General features: G+C 36.8%; 1 protein-coding gene across 1 annotated transcript in view; it reads left to right on the top strand.

Annotated features, from left to right (window-relative positions):
• ZNF407 (zinc finger protein 407) overlaps positions 1-20,499 on the top strand; it is a 359,916-nt gene that overhangs the window by 6,713 nt on the left and 332,704 nt on the right. Inside the window, exon 2 of the mRNA XM_089516927.1 lies at positions 8,217-8,331. Coding sequence (XP_089373053.1) covers positions 8,217-8,331 — 115 coding nt within the window. The remainder of the gene's footprint in view (positions 1-8,216; positions 8,332-20,499) is intronic.

Below are 20,499 nucleotides of genomic sequence, written 5' to 3'. Positions count from 1 at the left end.
CATGGTCTGAGCAGTGTTTATAAACCCTTAATCTGCCCTCTTAAGGCAGATAAAATGGAATAAAACTACAGGGAAGATGCTAATGGAGCTCTCTTTAGAATTCTTTATGCAACTGTCTGGTCAAGACATGTTGCTTATAATTGATGTGTCCATTACTTGAATTCTCTTGTAATTATAGTCAATAAGTCTTGTAAATGTGTTAAAGCTCACTAAAAGCATACAAATTCAAGAACAGAGTAAGGCTAATAATTTAAAATAATCAATGTAGGCATTTCAGCACTTAATTTCCCTTGTGTGTTGATAGCTGATCATTCTTAATCCATTAAGATTTATTTAGTCGTTTACAATGCAAAATAGGTTTGCACTGGTCACTTGTGCCATTTGAAAATGTCCACCAGGTTAAGTGCAGAATGTAGTCCATTAGTCTTCCTTGACTATATGTATTAATTGCATTTAAAATCAAGTTAATGTGGATGTGGAAGTGAGGTAACTATCAATATATGACAAAGCAACCCTACTTACATAAGTTACATCATTGATTGTAACATTTAGTAAAAGTTAGCACACTTTTAAACATCTTGTATATGTCTTATCACCAAACGTATTTTCATTGTGCTTTGCATTAAATGTGAATGTACCAAAAAAGAACCTTTGGGAGCAGGGGCAGGGTGACAACATTTCATTTTGCAAGTCATCTTTTTGGGAAGAGTTATGGAAGATGTTTTAATCTATTCTTCACTGCACCTTAAAATGAATTGCTTTTCTGATAACTTTGCTTATGCACATAAAACAGTAAGGCTGGTATTTCTTTTATTAATAGTTAACTGGAAGAGGTTTTTAGTCTTCCAATTACTTGGATTATTTCCCTCCTTTTTTCTTCTTTTTTTGATTTACTGAATGTTTTATGCAATGTTTCTTCCCATCCCCTGTTCAATAAAAGTAGTTCTGTAAAGAAATAGATGGATTTTTGTTACCAAGGCTGAGAGTCCAAAGATGAGCACCACAGTGCATGGCAAAAATCAGTAGGAGTAGTTACTATATTTATCTGTATAATACTACATTTTGATGTTGCCTTGATATTTAATTATGTTCCTAGATTTACAATGCAACTGTGCATATATCTCCTCCACTGAGTTCAGTAGGGTTTATCCCCAGGCCATAGGATTGCTGTCTTATTCCTTTGTGTATACACAAAGCCTTGACGTCAGCTGTCGATGTATGGCAACCCCATGAATTTCATAGGGTTTTCTTAGGCAAGGAATTCTCAGAGGTGGCTTGCTTAGTTCCTTCCTCTGAAATATAGCCTTCAATATCTGCAATTCACTGGTAGTATCCCATCCAAATACTAATGGGGACTGAACCTGCTTAGCTTCAGCGATCAGACAGGAGTATTACATGTCTTTATATTTTAAAGTGCTGTTCTCATCCAGGTGTGCCCATGTCGGGTTACTGGTGCTTTAAAATGGTAGAAAATAAAGGGTTTCCTTATACTCATTCCAAAGCTTCTCATGTAGCCATGGAGAAGTTATCTTTCAGCTTCCATAACAAGCAAGTCGATCATACACTGACAAGTGAAAATGAGGTAGTGTAAAGAAAAGCAAAATAAATATTAGAGGTGGAGGACTTTTCCGCTCCCAGTTCAGATAGGTCCTGTATGCTTAATTAACAACCAGAATTCTGAAAAGATAGTACTGTATCTTGTCTTTGTACTGTCCTTCCCTGTTTGTGAATTCTTCACGAGTCACAAATGGGTTTAGGCTGTTCCAGGTAGAGATACTAATGTGATGAAAATCAGTGCTTAAATGTTTGTCTGCTTAAGGTACAGTTTTTACATTCAAGTTGTTTTAAGGTAATCAACAAGTGCTAGGAAATCCCTTATGGCAAAGACAGTTTCTGAATGATCAACAAAGCCTACTCATTTCAATATCTTAAGCACATTTTGCAAAATGATTTCCCCAGAACATGATTATATTTCAGTTTTACCATACGGTAGGGACACTTTGAATAAAAACTCTCATTGCAGAAAACTGATACAATATGTTGATTTAAGAATCCAGGATGCCAAATTACAAGTGGCATTCAGAGTTAAATGCTTATTTTAAAATCAATCATGTTCTAATGGAGGGTTAGAACTAGAGCTGTGTATACTGTGCTTAAATGCAGCAAAAAACAGTTTAGAGCTATGGGAAGAAATTGTCTATTGGGGCCTTTCTCAGCTTTTATTCTCTCTACTTTAGGCTCCATATAACAGCCATTGAGATGGATTTTGCACTTTTAAAAAGTATTTGTCTCCTTTTATACAGGAAGCCTTATTGTGTTTTGTTCATGAATGGGAGCTGTTTTGATAGTGAAGGTCCACCTGGTTATGAAAGTATCTGTGTATCAGAACAGGACTAGTTTTGTGGATCTTTCCTTCAGTTGTTTCCTGAAAAGGATAGTCACCTGGTGGGAAACACCTATAAAATTGGCCCACATTGTTCCATAAACAATTATCAAGATGTCATGGGATCTTGTTAGGGCAAGATAGTTGCTAGGTGATGTGAAAGGAAAATAACTCCCTTTTGGCTCCTATGTAATATTCTGGGATCCCACATCCAACTCATGATGTTTTCTATTGGCTGGTGCTCTGCTGATTGCTTATACCAGCCTTCTTTAAGCTGATGATGTCCAGATGTTTTTGAAGCTAGTTCCCATGATTCTTTGTCTCTGGCCCTATTATTTGGGGCAGCTGGAGTTGGTGGTACACATTCATGAGGTTTTAGACAGCAACCAGGTTTACATAAAATTTGCATGCCCTGTTCTAGGAAAGCCAACATGGTGTAGTTTGAGTGATGCAGTTTCAGTTGAGAGGTGATCAGAGGGACTGCAAAAATGAATGAGAAACATGCTTTTTAAACCCCTGTCTTAACCTTTGGGTATTAAGCTAAATAATAGCCAGGCAAAGTGAGAACTGGTCTTCATTTGAATTAGATTATCGTGGAAGTGGAATGTACTTCTGTAATTGGACTTCCGTATCCACAGATTTTGCATCCACAGATTCAACCATCCATGGTTTGATATAATTCCATAAAGTAAACCTTGATTTTGCCATTTTATACAAGAGACACCATTTTGCAACACCATTTACTATAAGGGACTTGATCATCCATTGGTTTTGCCATCCATGGGGGCTCCTGGAACCAACCCTAGTAGATTCCAAAGGCCCACTGTTCCTTTTTGATGTGTTCAGCCTTCTAGTTATATCAAGTTTTGAAGGGGAAGAGAAAATCTACGAAAGTCTTCAACGAAGGTGTTACAGTTGTACCTGCTGGGATTTGCATTTTGACTGACTAAACAGGAAATACCATTAAGAGGAAGGTTAGCCACTGATATGAAGATCTTCTTTAGCAAGCATTACTTATCCTGTTTGTGCTGTACAAGCAGAGGACGAAAGTGATCCTCGCACAGAGGGCTTACAGTGTAAATAAAACAACATGACAATAGTGAGTAATTGGTTTAAGAACAGGGAAAGAATCTGAGGAGCCCAACAAAGAAGAGGCCACAAAAATGACCAGGAATAGATGAGAGATGTTCAAAGCCAAAACAATATTTCGGAAGTTTGAATGTATGTATCGGCAAAGTATGTTTATAAAAGTGGTTTATATTATCTTTAAGCATCTTTGTCCATGCAAGCAGTTGGCCCACTGCCTTAGCACAAATCTGTGCTGTAAGTTCCCCACTCCCCTCAGTTTACAATTGGCTACCTGTATGTAAAGATGAGTTTTGTTGAACAAAACACAAATGCATTTTGTTATATAGACCATGGTTTTGAAGTATTGAGACCCTTAAAATTATATAAGAAATAAGCCATGCCTAAACGTAAGCAAGCTGGCATGATATAGTTTGAATTGGAGTATGACTCTGGAGAGCAGGGTTAGAATCATAGAATCATAGAATCATAGAGTTGGAAGAGACCGCAGGGCCATCCAGTCCAACCCCCTGCCATGCAGGAAATCCAGATCAAAGCATCGCCGACAGATGGCCATCCAGCCTCCATTTGAAGACCTCCAAGGAGGGAAACTCCACTACACTCCGAGGAAGTGTGTTCCACTGTCGAACAACCCTTACTGTCAGGAAATTCCTCCTAATGTTGAGGTGGAATCTCTTTTCCTGCAGCTTGCATCCATTGCTCCGGGTCCTAGTCTCTGGAGCAGCAGAAAACAAGCTTGCTCCCTCCTCAATATGACATCCCTTCAAGTATTTAAATAGGGCTATCATATCACCTCTTAACCTTCTCTTCTCCAGGCTAAACATCCCCAGCTCCCTAAGTCGTTCCTCGTAGGGCATGGTTTCCAGACCTTTCACCATTTTAGTCGCCCTCCTTTGGACACGAATACCATAGCCATTGAAACCCACTGGGTGACCATGGGTAAGCCACATTCTCTCAGCCTCAGAGGAAAGCAAAGGCAAACCTATGAATAAAGGTTGCTAAGAAAGTCTGTGATAGGTTCACTTTAGCTGGAAATGACTTAATGGCTCACGACTGCAACAATACATAATAACTAACAATTATTATAGATGTTGCAATATGTTGTTGCTGTGTGCCTTTAAGTTGTTTCTGACTTATGGTGACCCTAAGGTGATGCTATCATAAGGTTTTCTTGGAAGGTTTCTTCAGAGGGGGTTTGCCGTTGCCATCCTCTGGGTTGAGAAAGTGTGATTTAGCCAAGGTTACCCAGTGGGTTTCCATGGCTGAGCATGGCTGAACCCTGGTCTCCCAGTTTCTGAGTCTAACACTCAAATCATTATACCATGCCAGCCCTAATGTTGCAGTATACAGAGAAACAATCTTATTTAAAAGTTAAGTAACAAGGTGAGACAATGTGGTGTAATGATTTGAATATAGGACTAGGACCCTGGAGACCACAGTTGGCCATGGAAAACCACTGGGAGACCATGGGCAAGTCATACTCTCTCAGCCTCAGAGAAAGGCAAAGGCAAACACCCTATGAACAAATCTTGTAAAAAAAAAACAACAACCACAGTTCGCCATAAGTCGGAAATGACTTGAATGTACACATCTACAGAACAGAATATACAGGTGTCTGCAAAGTTAAAAGCATTGCTTCATGTGTTGCAAAAGTTTGCCCCCAATTCCTAAGCGTTCTAAGTCTGCCTATTGGACTTAAGTACATTGAGATGAATGGACCCAATGTTTCTGCAGTAAAGGAAACATGAAATAAATAGGGGCCATGGACAGGTTTGGGACAATAACAGAAGATGAACAAGTTTACTCTGCAATCTTTTGGAGAAAAATCAAAAGAATCCTCAATCTGTAGGGTATTTTAGCTTTTATGAAATTAAATGGAAAAAGCGCAAATACAAATACAGTGCTTTACTACAGGTAGTCATAATCTTGGCATTATATATTGCATAATTAGTATTTAAACTGGTGAGTTAGAATGTGAACTTCAACACTTCGTATTTAATGTGAAGGTAGATTGACTTTACTCAAATTTATTTTATTTTCATAGGTCCCTTTATAGAATGCAGTGTTGATATGGAATGCCACCAAATTAATGGTTAATTCAGTTTTATCAGGATAATTTAAATAAACTGGAATTTTCCAGTTTGATTGATAGAATGTGATTGCTGTTAGCTACAGTCTCAACCTGCTTTTGACATTTAAGCATATAAAGCTGACTAGATATAACCGTTCAGGTGCTAAATATATTTTACATCTACTTCTAACAGTAGAAATGGAAGTATTAAGAGATCTGGCTTCATTGTCATTGAACTGTGAAATATTCAACCTTGTCTGCCCGTGCTTAGTACTGTTGACTTTTTTATTTCTGCAAGAAGATTAAAATTAAATGCTTCATTTTTCGTCAGCTTTTGGGAATTAAATTGAAATTTAAGACTCTAAATTTTTTTTTTTAACTGAGACTCTCAATTTAAACCAAGTCTTCATTGAAGGTGTTCTACGTTCAAGGGCACAGCAGAAAGGTTCATTGATCAAGTATGATGTACTGTAACATTTTTCTTATCTGAGCTCTTTTATGTATATTTATTAAAGATCCCATATTTCATATTATGCTTAACTATATTGGAAGAAGTTCTTCACAAAACATATCCCAAACATAATATGAAGTATCTGCAAGCATATTGCACTTACTCTTAACTGCAGTTCTGGGATTTATAGATATAGAAATCTGCTGGTCTTATAAAAGTTGGAAGGGGTCACAGGATAGTTTAAAATGATGTGATGCCACTTTAAGTATCCCAGTACTGACACCTGCCAGGTCTAATGATTGCATTTTTGTAATAATATAATTGGCAGAATTTGACTGGAAAGTCATATTCGGCTACAGTGCCAAATTAAACTTTTTTTCCTTGGCCTGGTTGCATTCCAAAAGAGGGAAACATTTGGCGTGTGTGTGTGTGTGTGTGTGTGTGTGTGTGTGTGTGTGTGTGAGAGAGAGAGAGAGAGAGAGAGAGAGTGCAAAGGGGAGGGGGAGGAATTCTATAATTCTTTGGTCTGTTCTAGGCTGTTAAAGTTTGTTCTTGAAATAAATAATAGCCAAAATGTCAATACTTCTAGTTTTCAGAATAATCATAAATTCCCGACCATAAAACAGTCATAAAGGTGTAATATTTTATTCACTGTATATTCATACACTACATGTCATTGCAACAGAAAGACAATGAATCATTCTTTCTGTATGGTTCTCCCTCTCCCACCCCCATGGTAAGAAAGGGACAGACCTGAAATACCATTTAAGATGCTTTCTTCTGAGACAGAGATACACAGGAAAATCAGTAATACATTGTGTGCACCAATTAAAAGAAACAATATTTGAGGTATAATTCGACCCTTAGCTACACTTACACATATACCCTCTTGCTATCGAATATAGACAGAAGCTATCTTTTTCATGTGGAATATTCATCAGTGCTGCACATTAAAACTGCAGATACGCACAGAGGACCTTGTGTGACTTACGATAAGCAGTCTTTAGATGAAAGTACAGCTATTTTGTAACTGCCAATTTGCATAACTTAAAAAATTACAGTAACTCAATATTTTTAATAGTGTCATTTATTTAGTTGTCTTTAAACTTCTGTATGACCTATTGTTTTAACTGTATTTGATTTTAACTTATACAGTATTGTGAACTGTCCTGTTGGAGGAACGGCGTCATCTAAAATAATAAACAAATAAGTAGATAGTATACAGCTGGCTCTCCATATCCATGAGTTCTGCATCCAGGGATTCAACCAACTATGGCTTGAAAAAATTCCAAAAAGCAAACATTCACCATTCTATATAAGGGACACCATTTTACTACACCACTGTATATAATGGGACTTGAACATTCACAGATTTTGGTATCCACGGTGGGTCCCAGAACCAAATCCCAGCAGATATCAAGGTCCCACTGTATATGCTATTGAAAGTTTCTTCAGATGACAGAATTTAGGTTAATAGATTTTTCATTTTTCTGTTGATAGAAGTAGTTCCACTGGTGGAGGGAGGCTGAATTTTCAAATCTCCACAATCTGCTCCATGTGGTTGAGAAACCTTCTGGAGCATACTGTTGGTGACTCAGACAGCTTTCGGAGAACAGAAAGAATGAAGAAGCCCTATTGTACTAGTAAAAGTATGCTATCACAGTACCCTTGCACTCTTACTCTACAAGTCTGTTGTGAGAGAAAGCAGAGGTACAATATCACGCTGACACTTCTGCCTTGAAAAAGGGAATGAAACTTTGCACAGTTCAGTAAAAACTTCCACAAAAGAAGTCCTATTGAAATGAACCAGAACAGGCTTCCCAAGTCCTAGAAATTTTATAATGGGCAAATCTATGGAATAAGTTCTGTGGCCTAATTTAAAAGTTCTAGTGTTTCATCTTCTAATTATCAATACTGTTTCTATAATAAGTGAGTGCTCATTAATGAAAACCCTATTCTCACTTAATAACTTTTGTGTTTGAACTTTGGGAAAGTATCTTTAATGAGGAATATGTGGCACATACCCTAACAGCATCCCTGGAGTTATAAATGTATGCAGTAGATTTTTTCTTTTCTTTTTGGGGCTATGCAAGATTTTAAACAGGTTAAATATGGGATAGTGGTTTCCACACCCACCTTTTATTTCTCCCACAAACTGATTTCTTTATCCAAGGGTAATATAATATTCTAATTCAACTCATATCTTTATGCTAAATTTTACTTAGGATCAAAGCCATTCAAGTGCAAGATTTGCCACTTTGCAACAGCTCAGCTAGGAGATGCCAGAAACCATGTCAAGAGGCACCTTGGGATGAAGGAATACAAGTGTCACATCTGTGGGTGAGTAAATTGAAACAGTTCCTCCCTTGGTTAACTGGAGAGGAGTACAGGCTATGCATTGTTTCAGCACTCAAAATGGGGATGTGAGGAAGAGAGGCTAAAATTATGCATGCATATCCTCCTTCCCATTGTTATGGTAAATTCCTTAAATACAGTTATGACATTCTTCTCCTGCTTCTAATCCAGTACCGCAGATGAGCAATTTTATGGGCTACAAGGTCAATTTGAACCTGTAATCTGTAAATTGACTAAATTATAGGATGTTCATTCACATTGCCAGGGAGAACTGTAAATTCCCTTTTAAAGATATAAAAAAATAATAATAATACAGACTTTAATTTGGCGTATGTTTTGTGTATATGTTCCCATACATGTGTTTGTGCTATAGCTTGTTATAGTTCTAGCTCAGTGAACAGATTATGGACTCCTGTAAGGCATTTGTGCAGCTTTACAAGAGATATGAGAGAAGAAGCTTGGAAGGATTGTATATACTGCCATACACAAGAAGTATACTTTATATATATAAAAAAATCAGAAACACTTAAAGATGTAGTTTTGTCTTAGAAAACCCGCTGTTTTCCTTTCTTTGGTAACGGTTATTTTGTCAGAAGGGCCATTCGTAATGTTTAATTGTCCTTCAAATGTGTTGCATTTAATAGGGAGGCTCTGAAACTCTTTAATGCGAAGCTAATTAATTTAGCAGAAATGTTTAAAAGGTTTTAAAATGCCATGGCATATATGGTACATCATAGTACATTCAGAGATGGGTTTTAGTACTGCGCTTCTATTAAGAGTGTATTTTAATGTTATTATGCTAAAAGAATTAGCTAATATATGCATCACATAAAAACGCTTTCTTCAAAACAGGTTAAATTGCTGGGAAGGCCTAGTGGCTAGTGCATAGTATGCACTGAATAACTTAGAATCTAACTGTTGGATAAATGTAGTATGCCTGAGAATGGTACGGCAGATGGTGAGAGACATGTTTCAGCTACAGTTTTGCCTTGTGAAAGCTTGCAATTAAAACCCTTTGCAGAAGAAAATAAGCACAACATTTGAAAATAAATTAGAATGGTTTTCACGTATACATGTGACAACTGTGCCAATACTGCTGTCAGGCTGAGTCTACACTGCAGAAATAATCCAGTTTGACACCATTGTAACTGCCATGGCTCAGTGCAATGAAATTCTGGGAATTGTAGTTTGTTGTGGCACCAGAGCTCTCTGACAGAAGAATGTCTCATAAAACTACAGTTCCTAGGATTCTATAGCACTGAGCCATGGCAGTTAAAGCGGTGTCGGTCTGCATGATTTCTGCAGTGTGGGTGCCATCTCAGACTGGTATTGGTTTTAAGATCATCAGAGGAAGGCCTTCTCTTGGTCACACCACCATTACAGGCTTGCTTTGTCAGGACAAAAGAGAGAGCCTTTTCGCTGGTTGCTCCCATCTCTGGAACCCCCTTCTGTGCGAGGCTAGACTGGCCTCCTCCCTGCTTTCCTTTTCTGGCAAGCTAAAACATTCATAGTTTTCTGTGGGTTTTTCAGGCTATATACGCACTCTCTTCCATGCCAGTATTCTCTGAAGATACCAGCCACAAATGCTGGCAAAATATCAGGAATAAACTCTTCTAGAACATGGCCACATAGGCCAAAAAACTCACAAAAAATTATTTGGATGCTGGCTATGAAAGCCTTCGACTTCACATTAAAAACATTCTGAAGACTTGGGTCTTGACTCCAAGATATTATGTACATGCAAGTATTCCAAAATCTGAAAAAAACTGAAATCCCAAACGCTTCTTGGCCAAAGCATTTTCGATAACGAAGGCTTAACTAGAATAAGGTATCTGAAAGATACATTATATAGCAACTATCCAGCAAAAGAATCCGCTGACTATATTCTGATAAACACCAAATGAACATACTTTGTTCATTTAAAATAGCTGAATTGGATTTAAAACATTTGGGATCATCTACCAAATTAGGAATATATCAACTTGAATTGTCTCTTTATGTGTGTGTGTGTGTGTGTGTGTGTGTGTGTGTGTGTGTGTGTGAAAGAGAGAGGGGGGAATTATCTATTTTCCCCCCTGTAATTCTGCCATCTATCCTGTGTTTTTGCTGCTAACCAAAGAAATAGGCCAATGCATTAAAAAATTACAGTGGAAACATAAAGTTGCTGGGATTGGCTACCAGATTAATGACAATTGGAACATTGGTACATTAACACCACTGGCAATGTCAATTCATTATCATTGATAGCTAAATAATCTTAGAAATGCTCAGTGGACCTATTAGTTCCTGAACATAAGCAGCTCATGCTGCATTTCTTCATTAGCTTTAATTGCTATAAATTTACCTTTTTAAAAAATCATGTTTTAAAAGGTGAAGTGATCTTTCAGGAACATTAACTTCGTAATTTTGTCACAAACAGAAGGTCCTGTACTATGTTTTCTTTTCTCAAGTAGTTAAGGTTCTATCCTGTGACTTTTAGATTCCAAACTGCAAGCTTTCTATTAGCTAGAAGGCTAAATTGGTTTTCCATTTGCAACATAACCTGTTCAGCCATTTTTAACAAGGTGAAATGTCAGTGCAAGGCTCTGAATGTTTATGGATGCAACAGGACATCACTTGATTGATCTAAAGTTCAATTGTGTTACAAACCTGAAAGGGAAAAAGCTTCATAAAATAATGCAAATCTAAGTACTAAAAATGAACAGAAGCTTTTATGTACTGTATCTCTTGTGTCGTGCAGTCAACACAGAAGGAGGGGAAAAAGGCAGCAATGTTTTTGCATGTTGTTTTTATTGTTTCAAATCTAAGTTTAAATTTTTCCAGCTGCACAGTAGAAATACTCTGCCGTAGAAATTGGAAGCTACTAATCTTTCAGCATTTGAAATAAACCGTCTGCTACTCATTTCCTTATCAGCAGATGTGTGGTGATTGTTTTCCTTTGCGTTATGTTCATGAACGGGAAATGCATCCTTTATTTTAGAAGGGATCTGTTTTCAGCGAGTATCCAACTGCTACCTATTTAAATTTAATTTTCAGAAGCTGGGCTATGAAGTTGTTCATGACACTACGATTAGCAGATCTCACTGGTTTCCCAGCATTTAGTTCTGTTTTAAGTTTTAAAACAGTGGAATGTACTCAAAAAGGCTTATCGTGCAGTTTTGAGATTTTATGCCTCAGGTACATGAAAAATGAATTGTTCAGCTCTTCAGATTTAAAACAGAATTTATATAATGTAAAGATTAATCTAGTTTTGCCTCGCTTTTGCTTTGGATATAGAAAATATCTTTCTTTCTATTCCTCTGCTAACATTGTCATGTATAAATAAAAATAACATACTGCAGGATAAATTAGGTATGAGAGATGTTTTGTGTGTCCAGAAATGTTAATCATAGCCTAACTTCATATCTCTCTGTTAAAATATCACCACTGGAGGGTTTTCAAAATATCATTTGCCATATACATTTCCCCTTCTTTCGGTTTTCCTCTGTGTTTGTGTTTGTGCATCTGTTTTATTTCACACAATATTCAGAGATCTACTTTGAAATTTCATTTGCAGTTTGAGAGTGACAGTATTGCCAGTGCATTTATTAATAGCCCTTCTATAATAAGAAGTTATTATTTTAAAGAATCATAGTCAATCTCAAAAATATATTTGAAGTAAATTTAAAGAATTAATTTTAACTTAAGGTAATAGGTAAGAGAACTTGAAGGTTGGTTTTATGGCTTAAAAATCTTTTGAAGAAAAGTTGCAGTCTATAAATGTTTGCAAACCAAAGTTATCCATATTGTTCCTTCTATCTGTTTTGCCCAAAGGGATGTGTTTTGTTTAATAAAACAATTATATGTACTTTTAAAAACAGTTATTTGAACATAGATAGTGACTTCAACAAAATGTTAACAAATGTTGCAAAGTCCTTATGCTCAGTCTGGCCCCCGAGGACAAAGAAAACCCATTGTTAAATCTTTCATTAGGGTGAAAGGGAGTATGTATTTTTGGTTTTTACCCATGTACAGAGTTCTGCAAGTGAGCTGTTTGTTCTATAGCGAGAGGAATATTTAAATAGAAAGTTGAAACTTAAGTAAAACTATTTTGTGTAGCATTACCTATTTTTGTGCATTAGAAGGATATCTTTGTAGATGATTATAATGTCACTTTCTGACCTTTGCAGCTTGAATAATTGTAAATCATTGCTTCATAACGTGTCAGAGAATGTCTGTACTAGGCAATTAAATGGCAGAATATAATAGACCAAATTATTGCCTGTCATGTTTTCAACAACACAGTTAGTATTTGAGTTACACTTAATCATTACGTGCATTAGCAACTTCATTGGAATCCCGCTTCAGGCTGAGCATGAAATACATTACATTATTTAAACCTCTAATGGTAGAAGTCATTTATTTGTGTTGAAGTGTACAACATGCAGAGTTTCATAAAGCAAGGAACACTTGAGAGCTTAATTTATCCAAATCAAAGTCTAAAGGCAGATAAACACAAGTGGCAAAAATTAGTAATTTTTATAGGCTGGAAATATTTAAAAATACATGGTTGTGAGTAATTGAAGGCAGCAGGAATAAATTAAAATCACTATTTTTAGTTGGCTCAGAAAACCAATGCTGTTGTATACTTAAGTCATCAAATACACACGGAATCACTTTTTTTTGACTGAACAATTAATTACACATCATATCCACAGCTGTATTCAAATGAAACAACACTTGCTTCTATTGCTCAGATCATCAGAAATGTCCATATTGGAGATAAGGCAGATGTTTCAAGCTGTGGGTGTTAGTTACAAAGGAAAATATGTTCTCAATAATAATATATTTAATTCTCAGCTTGATTTTAAAATGTATTTGGAAATGCGAGAGCGCCTAAGTGGAGCTGCACACTGTTTTTATATTTTCCTCACTTACTGGCTGTATAGACAGGGACTAGACTTGAAAACCTCCAGGTATATATTTGCCAGGAACTTGTTTAAGAGGACACTTTTGCTATCCTTTAATTTTATCATGGAGTTTCTTCTTACTGTAGCTTATCTCATATTCTCAAGGGCTCAGAACAAGTAATAACGTTTATTGAAAAGCAGATTGTTGGTATATAATTGAACCAGATTAAAATAAAATATAATGCAATAATTTTTTTAGTAACTGGTGAGATTTACATTGGAGAACAGTTTTTCCAAATCTTTTTGGATGTTATCTTGGTACTGCAGATGATGCTAGATGTTAGAGAAGTGCATGTTTTCTGGTGGCCAGGCACAAATGAATCCCTTTAACTTCTGAGGGGCGCCTTAAAGATGTCAAAAAGGTCTTAGTACTGAATAGCTAGCAGTATGCTTCACTAGTGTCCAGTATGGCAAATGAAGCAGAAAAGTCAAGGCCAACTTCTAATTGTAATGCTGTATGAAAAACGTATTTTTATCCACCTGTACTTCAGTTGAGTTATGGCAGTGCTTTTGTTGGACTTGCTGAAGTGAAAAGATATGAAAAGTACATACTTAACTGAATATATGTTTGTATTTGAGTTAGGGACACTACCAGTGATTTATGCCTATACCTCTACTATATATAACCTAATGCAATGCACTCTCAAACTGCAATTATAACGATACACACAGCTATGTGATTGTGATAAATGGGCTACGTAGAACAAGTACTGCTTCTTCTAGAGACATTTCACTCTCTCTCTCTCTTTTTCTCTCTCTCTGTGGGTGTGTAGGTGTGAATGGTTCTGAAAAACAGGATGTGTTATTGGCTCACAGAAACATTTGTTGCAGGATATGCTCAGTGTTTAATACAAAAGAAATGATTGTGAATGTTGCATCCCACTTGGTTGCTATTGCTGTAGAATTTAGCGTAATTAAGTATAGCTATGTCCAGTAAGATGTGATTTTTCATCCATTTCTCAGAGGAATACATTGTCTGTTGAACAAAATGAAATGCTGAGATGCATGTCTTGAGTTGTGAAGCAGGTAACAATTCAGAGGCCCTTTTGTAGACTTGGCCAAATCCATGCGCCATTTTATATTACAATATTTGTGCACATACTAAAAACAGATTTGGTGAGGAAACAGGACTCTTGCTTTAAAAATGGTAAGATCTTTTGAATATTTTTCCTACTCCGTGCTGCATCTTCCTCCTCCTCCTCTTCACCTTCAAGTTGTTCCCAACACATGGCAACTATAAGGTGGGGTTTTCTTGGCCAGATTTCTTCAGAGTAGGTTTGACATGGCCTTGAGTGTGAGAGAATGTGATGTACCCAACATCAACCACTGAGCTTTTATAGCTGAGTGGAAATTCAGATCTTGGTCTCCTGAGACCAAGTCCAACACTCAGCTGACCCTCATTTTTCACATGCTTTTGTCATTTGTTTGTTGTTGTGTGTCTTAAAGTTGTTTCAACTAATGACAACCCTAAGGTGAACCTTTCTTCCGAGCAGGTTTGCCATTGCCATCCTCTGAGGCTGAGAGAGTGTGACTTGTCCATTTGAATCCTGGTCTCCAGAGTTCTAGTCCAATGCTCAAACCACTACACTACATCGGCTCATGTTTACACACTGGTTTATATTTACACCACACATGCTTACTATTTACTGTCATATTTAGCTCCTGCTTTCAAATATCTAGTTCTAACATTTGCCGTAACATGTTCTGGTCAAGGGGAGCAGAAATGGCCACTCACTGGCTTGTCTTCTTTTAATAGACTATTTCAGGTAAAGATTTATCTTTATTGTGATGCCTTTTGCAGGTAAGAAAAATATTAGAAGAAATGGTTGCTAGTCTGTTTCCCAGAATATAGGGAATATAGGGAAATTGTAAGAATTGTTCTTTCTTGCTGAGTAAACTTGGGCAGACTTGGTAAACTATCATCATCATCATCATCATCATCATCATCATCATCATCATCATAACCTTTATTAGGCATCTCAAAAACATAATACACAATTAAAATTATAACTAAAATTATTTACATAGATACTTTAAAATTCCTTCCTTATACAAGTTATTCTATGCACTACCGCTGTTCAAATTATACCAAATTTTTGTTGCCTCCATTAGAAAATTTGCCATCAATCGTGTAATCTGCTCATTACAATCCTCCAATAAATGCACTAAAGTTATATCCATTACACAGTAATTCATTTCCATCAGTTTCATTATCAGTTTCTTTCTCGGTTTTTGATACAATGGGCAAAGAAAGACAATGTGTTGTAGGGTATCTGGGGATACTTCACAAATACATAAACGGTTAGCAAATGGAATTTTCATATATCTCCCCTTAGTAACACAAGACGGATGGATGTTCAGTCTTGCAAAGAGGAAGGCTTTCCTCGCAGCCTGAAGGGACAATGATTGGAAATACTTTGGTATCTCACCACAACAGGGGGGAATGCCAAATACAAAAGGGGAGCATACTCTGGGAGGGGTAGAATAAATTTTCTTATGTTCCCAACTCAAAAAACAATCCTTAATTGTCTTGAAGCACTCCTGCTCCGTCAATAGGAGTAGAGAATCCAAATTTAAACCCTTTAGTTTTAGATTATCTTCAAAGGTTTTTGACCAAATAGTATAATAATTATCAGATAGAAGAAACCAGATTAAACTAGATCTATTTGGTCTATAGTGAATTTTAAGCCAATATTTATACGCCATCAACCAGGCTGTGGTCTCCAGTGAATCCAAGCCAAGTTCGTCATATAACGTTAAATAATGAACACATGGCGGAATAGATAACAATTTCCTGCAGAACTGAGTTTGTAGATTTTCAACCTCCTTATTAAAAGCTGTTGCCCATACAGATATACTATATAGTATTAGAGGTCTAATTTTGGCTTTATAAATTTTCAGGGCTGCAAGGACATCTTGGTTTCCCTTCTTATAGTAAAAGGATTGTAGCGTTGCCAATGCTCTTTTCCCAGAATGAACAGCCTTTTCTCTCTGCTTTACCCAAAGACCATTGTAATGGAATAGAATGCCCAAATATGTATACATTTTTACCTGTTCTATAGATTGATTATTCACTTTCCATTTCCTTGGAGTAAAACCTTTTGAAAATACCAAGACCTTTGATTTGTTAACATTTATCTGTAGATGGAACCTTACACAATATTCACTAAATCTATTCAGGGCTCTCTTTAAGCCCACCTGAGCCAGCGACAATAATACAGTGTCATCAGCATATTGTAACACTAAAAGTGGGTGATTTCCTAACATAGGAGGGTGGGTATCAACCGATGACATGAAATTTGGAAGATCTGCCACAAATAAATTAAATAAATGAGGAGCTAGGACACAGCCTTGTCTTACACCTATTCCTGAATAGATAGGGTCAGTTAGATGACCACTATCAGTAAATTTTACCCTACAGCGATTGTTGGTATGAATTTGGCTCAACAAAAACAAAAGTCTTGGATCTATACATAAACTCTCCAGTTTACTCCAAAGTGTAGGTCGATGAATTAAGTCAAATGCCGCTTTTAGATCAATAAACGCAGCATATAATTTCCCTTTAGGACGGGAAATATATTTATTAATGAGAAATGAGATAACAGTAATATGATCTATGGTAGACATGTGACCTCTGAAGCCCGCTTGTTCAGGTCCCAGAATGGCTTGAGTAGTCATCCAGCTTTGCAATTTCAATGCTAAATGACTGTCATATAATTTACCCACGATAGAAAGCAGGCTTATCGGGCGATAATTAGCTGGGTCTTGCTTATCACCTTTTTTAAAAATAGGAATAATTATTGAATCTTTCCAGCTTGCCGGAATCAGTCCCGAGTTGTTTACCAGGGTGAAAAGATTTGCCAAAGCTTTGGACCATAGTTCTTAACCGTGTTTCAAAACCTCTGCCGTAATAGAATCATAACCCGGCGATTTAGCAGATTTTAGTTTAAGAATTAATTGATATACTTCATCTGGTGAAACAGGGCTCCAGATAGTAGAAGGGTTTGTAATTACTACAGTATTTTCAATTGATTGAGTTTGCATCTTATTTGTAAAATACGATACCCAAATTTGGGGCGAAATGCCGGGGCAAGATAAATTTGAGTCGTTATTCATATGCCTCCTTACTGCCAACCAAAATGTTTTGGAATCATTTGATTTCAGGTCCTTATCAAGATCGGCCCAATTTTGTTGATAAAAAGCTTTCTTTTTGTCTTCTATGTACTTATAAAATTCTACCCTGGCCTTTAGGTAAGGACTAAAATTTTCCTCGGGGTTGTCTAAAGCAAGTTGGAATATTTGTCTAAGGTTCCTTTTCCCTATAAGGCAACTTTTATCAAACCACGAGCTCCTCCATCTAGATGGATTTATATAAGTAGCTGTTTTGATGCTCATAATAGATATTGCTTTCCCATAATTTACCAGGGCATTTTCTATTGTGGTGCTATTAGCTAGATCGTTCATTACCGCTAAGGCACTAGCTTCCTTATAGATTTCACTGACTGCCTCCATTGTTCGAGAGTTCCAATAGATTCGTTTTAATCTTTCATAACTAACAAACATTTCAGAATTTATGGTAGGTGCAATAATTAAATTGGGTAATACCATAGAAACTACTAGTGGCATATGATCACTTTCTGTCCTATGGCAAACCTCAAAGGCTGTAATCAGATTCAACAAAACTGGACTAGATAATACATAGTCAATGGAACTTCTCCCTCGTGTAGCTATAAAAGTGAATCCATTTGTGTTTGGAAAGTACTCTGAACCGTTTAGAATAAATAAATTATGGGTAATACAGAAATTTGCCAGAAGAATCCCATTTTTGTTTGTAACTTGGTAAACTAGTCCTATCTATTGGTGGACCTCCTCCACTATGATCAGAACTTTTCAAACTAGGTTTTATGGGAATGGGAGGTGAGCTTGGTTTATTCCAATTAAAACCCATCAAGAAATACCTTAAAACCACAGTTTTACAAATACTCTGGATAGGCCTGCCAGAAGAGACTGGTCTTTATTGCTGAGTTAAACTCAGACAGCATCTTGAGCTGATGATTTCCAGTAGATTATTCCACAGTTTGGGGGTAGCTGAATGTCCGCTGCATAACAGAGGACCCCAGGAAATGTAGGACCCCAGATGATTATTTTGCCAGGGTTTTTACATCATCTTTGTGGACCATGCGGATTACATGCCCTCTCTTTTAGTACCATGCAGATTACTTGGCCCCCTCCTGTTTTCTGTACTTGGAAGACAATTGTGAGGTACCAAGGAGGAGACAGAGACAGAACTCCAGTAAGACCTCACAGTTTTCACTATGTGGTGCAAAAGTTTCTGAGGTAGAATTCTTATAATCATCTTCTCCATGGGAGAAAATCATTGATGGCTCACCTTTGACTGAAAGTGAATGGTACAAGTGAATTAGGTTCATATGCTAAATCAAGAGTCATTTCTATTGTAGTAGCTCCTTGGGAAATGAAATTCCTGCCCACCAATGGGTGAGCATAAACTTTCAAACCAAATCAAAGATAAAATTGCTGACAAAAATGGAAGCTTTGAATTCTGTAATCATTAAACACCATGCAAGTTTTCTCATATCACATTGCATAGTGCCTCTGCTCCACTTTCTTAGCAAGCATGTGAAAATAAATTAAGTATTCATACTTTTAATCTCTACTGGTAATCCTGGTCATCTCAGGCTGCATTTTCAGCAATATTTCACTTAATTTAAAGGAGTGATTGCTAGATTCATATCACTACAGTTTCAAACACAGAAACAGAAATACTATTGTACCTCAGGGGTACAGAATATGCTAGGCATACATAAATTGGTTTCGGTCCCTGCTTGGTCTGTCTAAACGCCTGGAAGACCTCTGTCAGTCTTCATTGCTGAATTTGCTCATTTCTAGGGTGAAACAAAGATCACATGTAGAATTTAGCTTTTAGCTAATGATATTGGACTGTGGGATGGACTTCTCTAATGGCAGTGCAGTGGGGATGATGCAATAGTTGGAAGGTTTGGGAAGTGAATTATAGAACCACAGTAGAAAAATCACCTTTCCTTTTAACTTACTCTCTTCCTCTCCAGTTTAGTTTTTGTCATAAAATATATAGAGTGAAAGCAGTCTTCCTCAGTGTGATGACTGCAGATGTCTGAAAAATTGTTCTCTTGATCTTCATTCAGCCTGGTCAGAGATGATGGGAATAGTAGTATGAAAGATCTGGAGACCACTATATTGTGAAACGGTGGACTAGAAAAATAGAATGAAGTAGTAGATGGCAAGAGGGAATGGAGCAAGTGCGAGCTAAAGCAACAACATTTTCAATTCTTGCTCTTCAATTTACTATCTAACTAGACTGGCCTTGCTATTCATCTTTCATCTTTCTATCAGTCTTACATACCCTACCTATCTGCCCAGATCTGATAGATATTTTGCCCCACTGCCTGATGTGCACCACTGACCCAATTAGGGTTAAAGAATCAACCAGGACTCTCTTGAACTCATATTCCATAGATGAGAAAATGGTGTGTGTCAAATCAGCCCCCGGAACAGCATTTTCATGTATGCTAAAAGAATGTTGACTGCTCTTCCAACTCAGTCTTCCATCTTTGCCAGAAGTGACAAAGTATATGTTAATCAATTCGCCTGTTAAGCACAAGAAATAGACATTTGTTCATCTGTCCTTCTTGATGTGTAATTGTGCCTCTTATCCACTTTAATGTACTGGAAGGTTGTATGCTTGTAAATAAAAGAAAACAATTCTTTGGCTAAGTCTTGTAAGAGCCAGAGAATATTGAATTGTTCTGTAGTGAAGAGTAATCAAGCAACTAATGTTCATATATTAGTGTTTACAAATGAACAAAGCCCTACAACCTTAACTAATGGTATTGTTAATGGCACTAATTGCAGTCCAGTACTTCATAATATGGATGATTACAACTGTAGCAAAATGTAAACTCTTACTCTTATCTTTAAGGTACTGAGGAAATTAACTCTTTTGTGTTTTTGTGGTGCCATTTTTATCCCACCTGTTTTATTTCTGTAAGTTGCACTTAAACCATGAGATTTTTCTATGTTTTCCAAGAGACCTTAAGCCTTGAATCAATGGGAAAAATAAATCAGGTCATGTTGAAAGATTTGGCAATGCCCCCAACAAGGGTACTATGTAGGCATTATTATTTCGTCCTTGTCCTCTTTGGTCCTA

Source organism: Sceloporus occidentalis, unplaced genomic scaffold, assembly GCF_023333645.1.
Source record: "Sceloporus occidentalis isolate IW3139 unplaced genomic scaffold, rSceOcc1.0.p SCAF_3, whole genome shotgun sequence".
Taxonomy (NCBI): Eukaryota; Metazoa; Chordata; class Lepidosauria; order Squamata; family Phrynosomatidae; genus Sceloporus; species Sceloporus occidentalis.
This window is presented reverse-complemented; position numbering and strand designations above follow the sequence as displayed.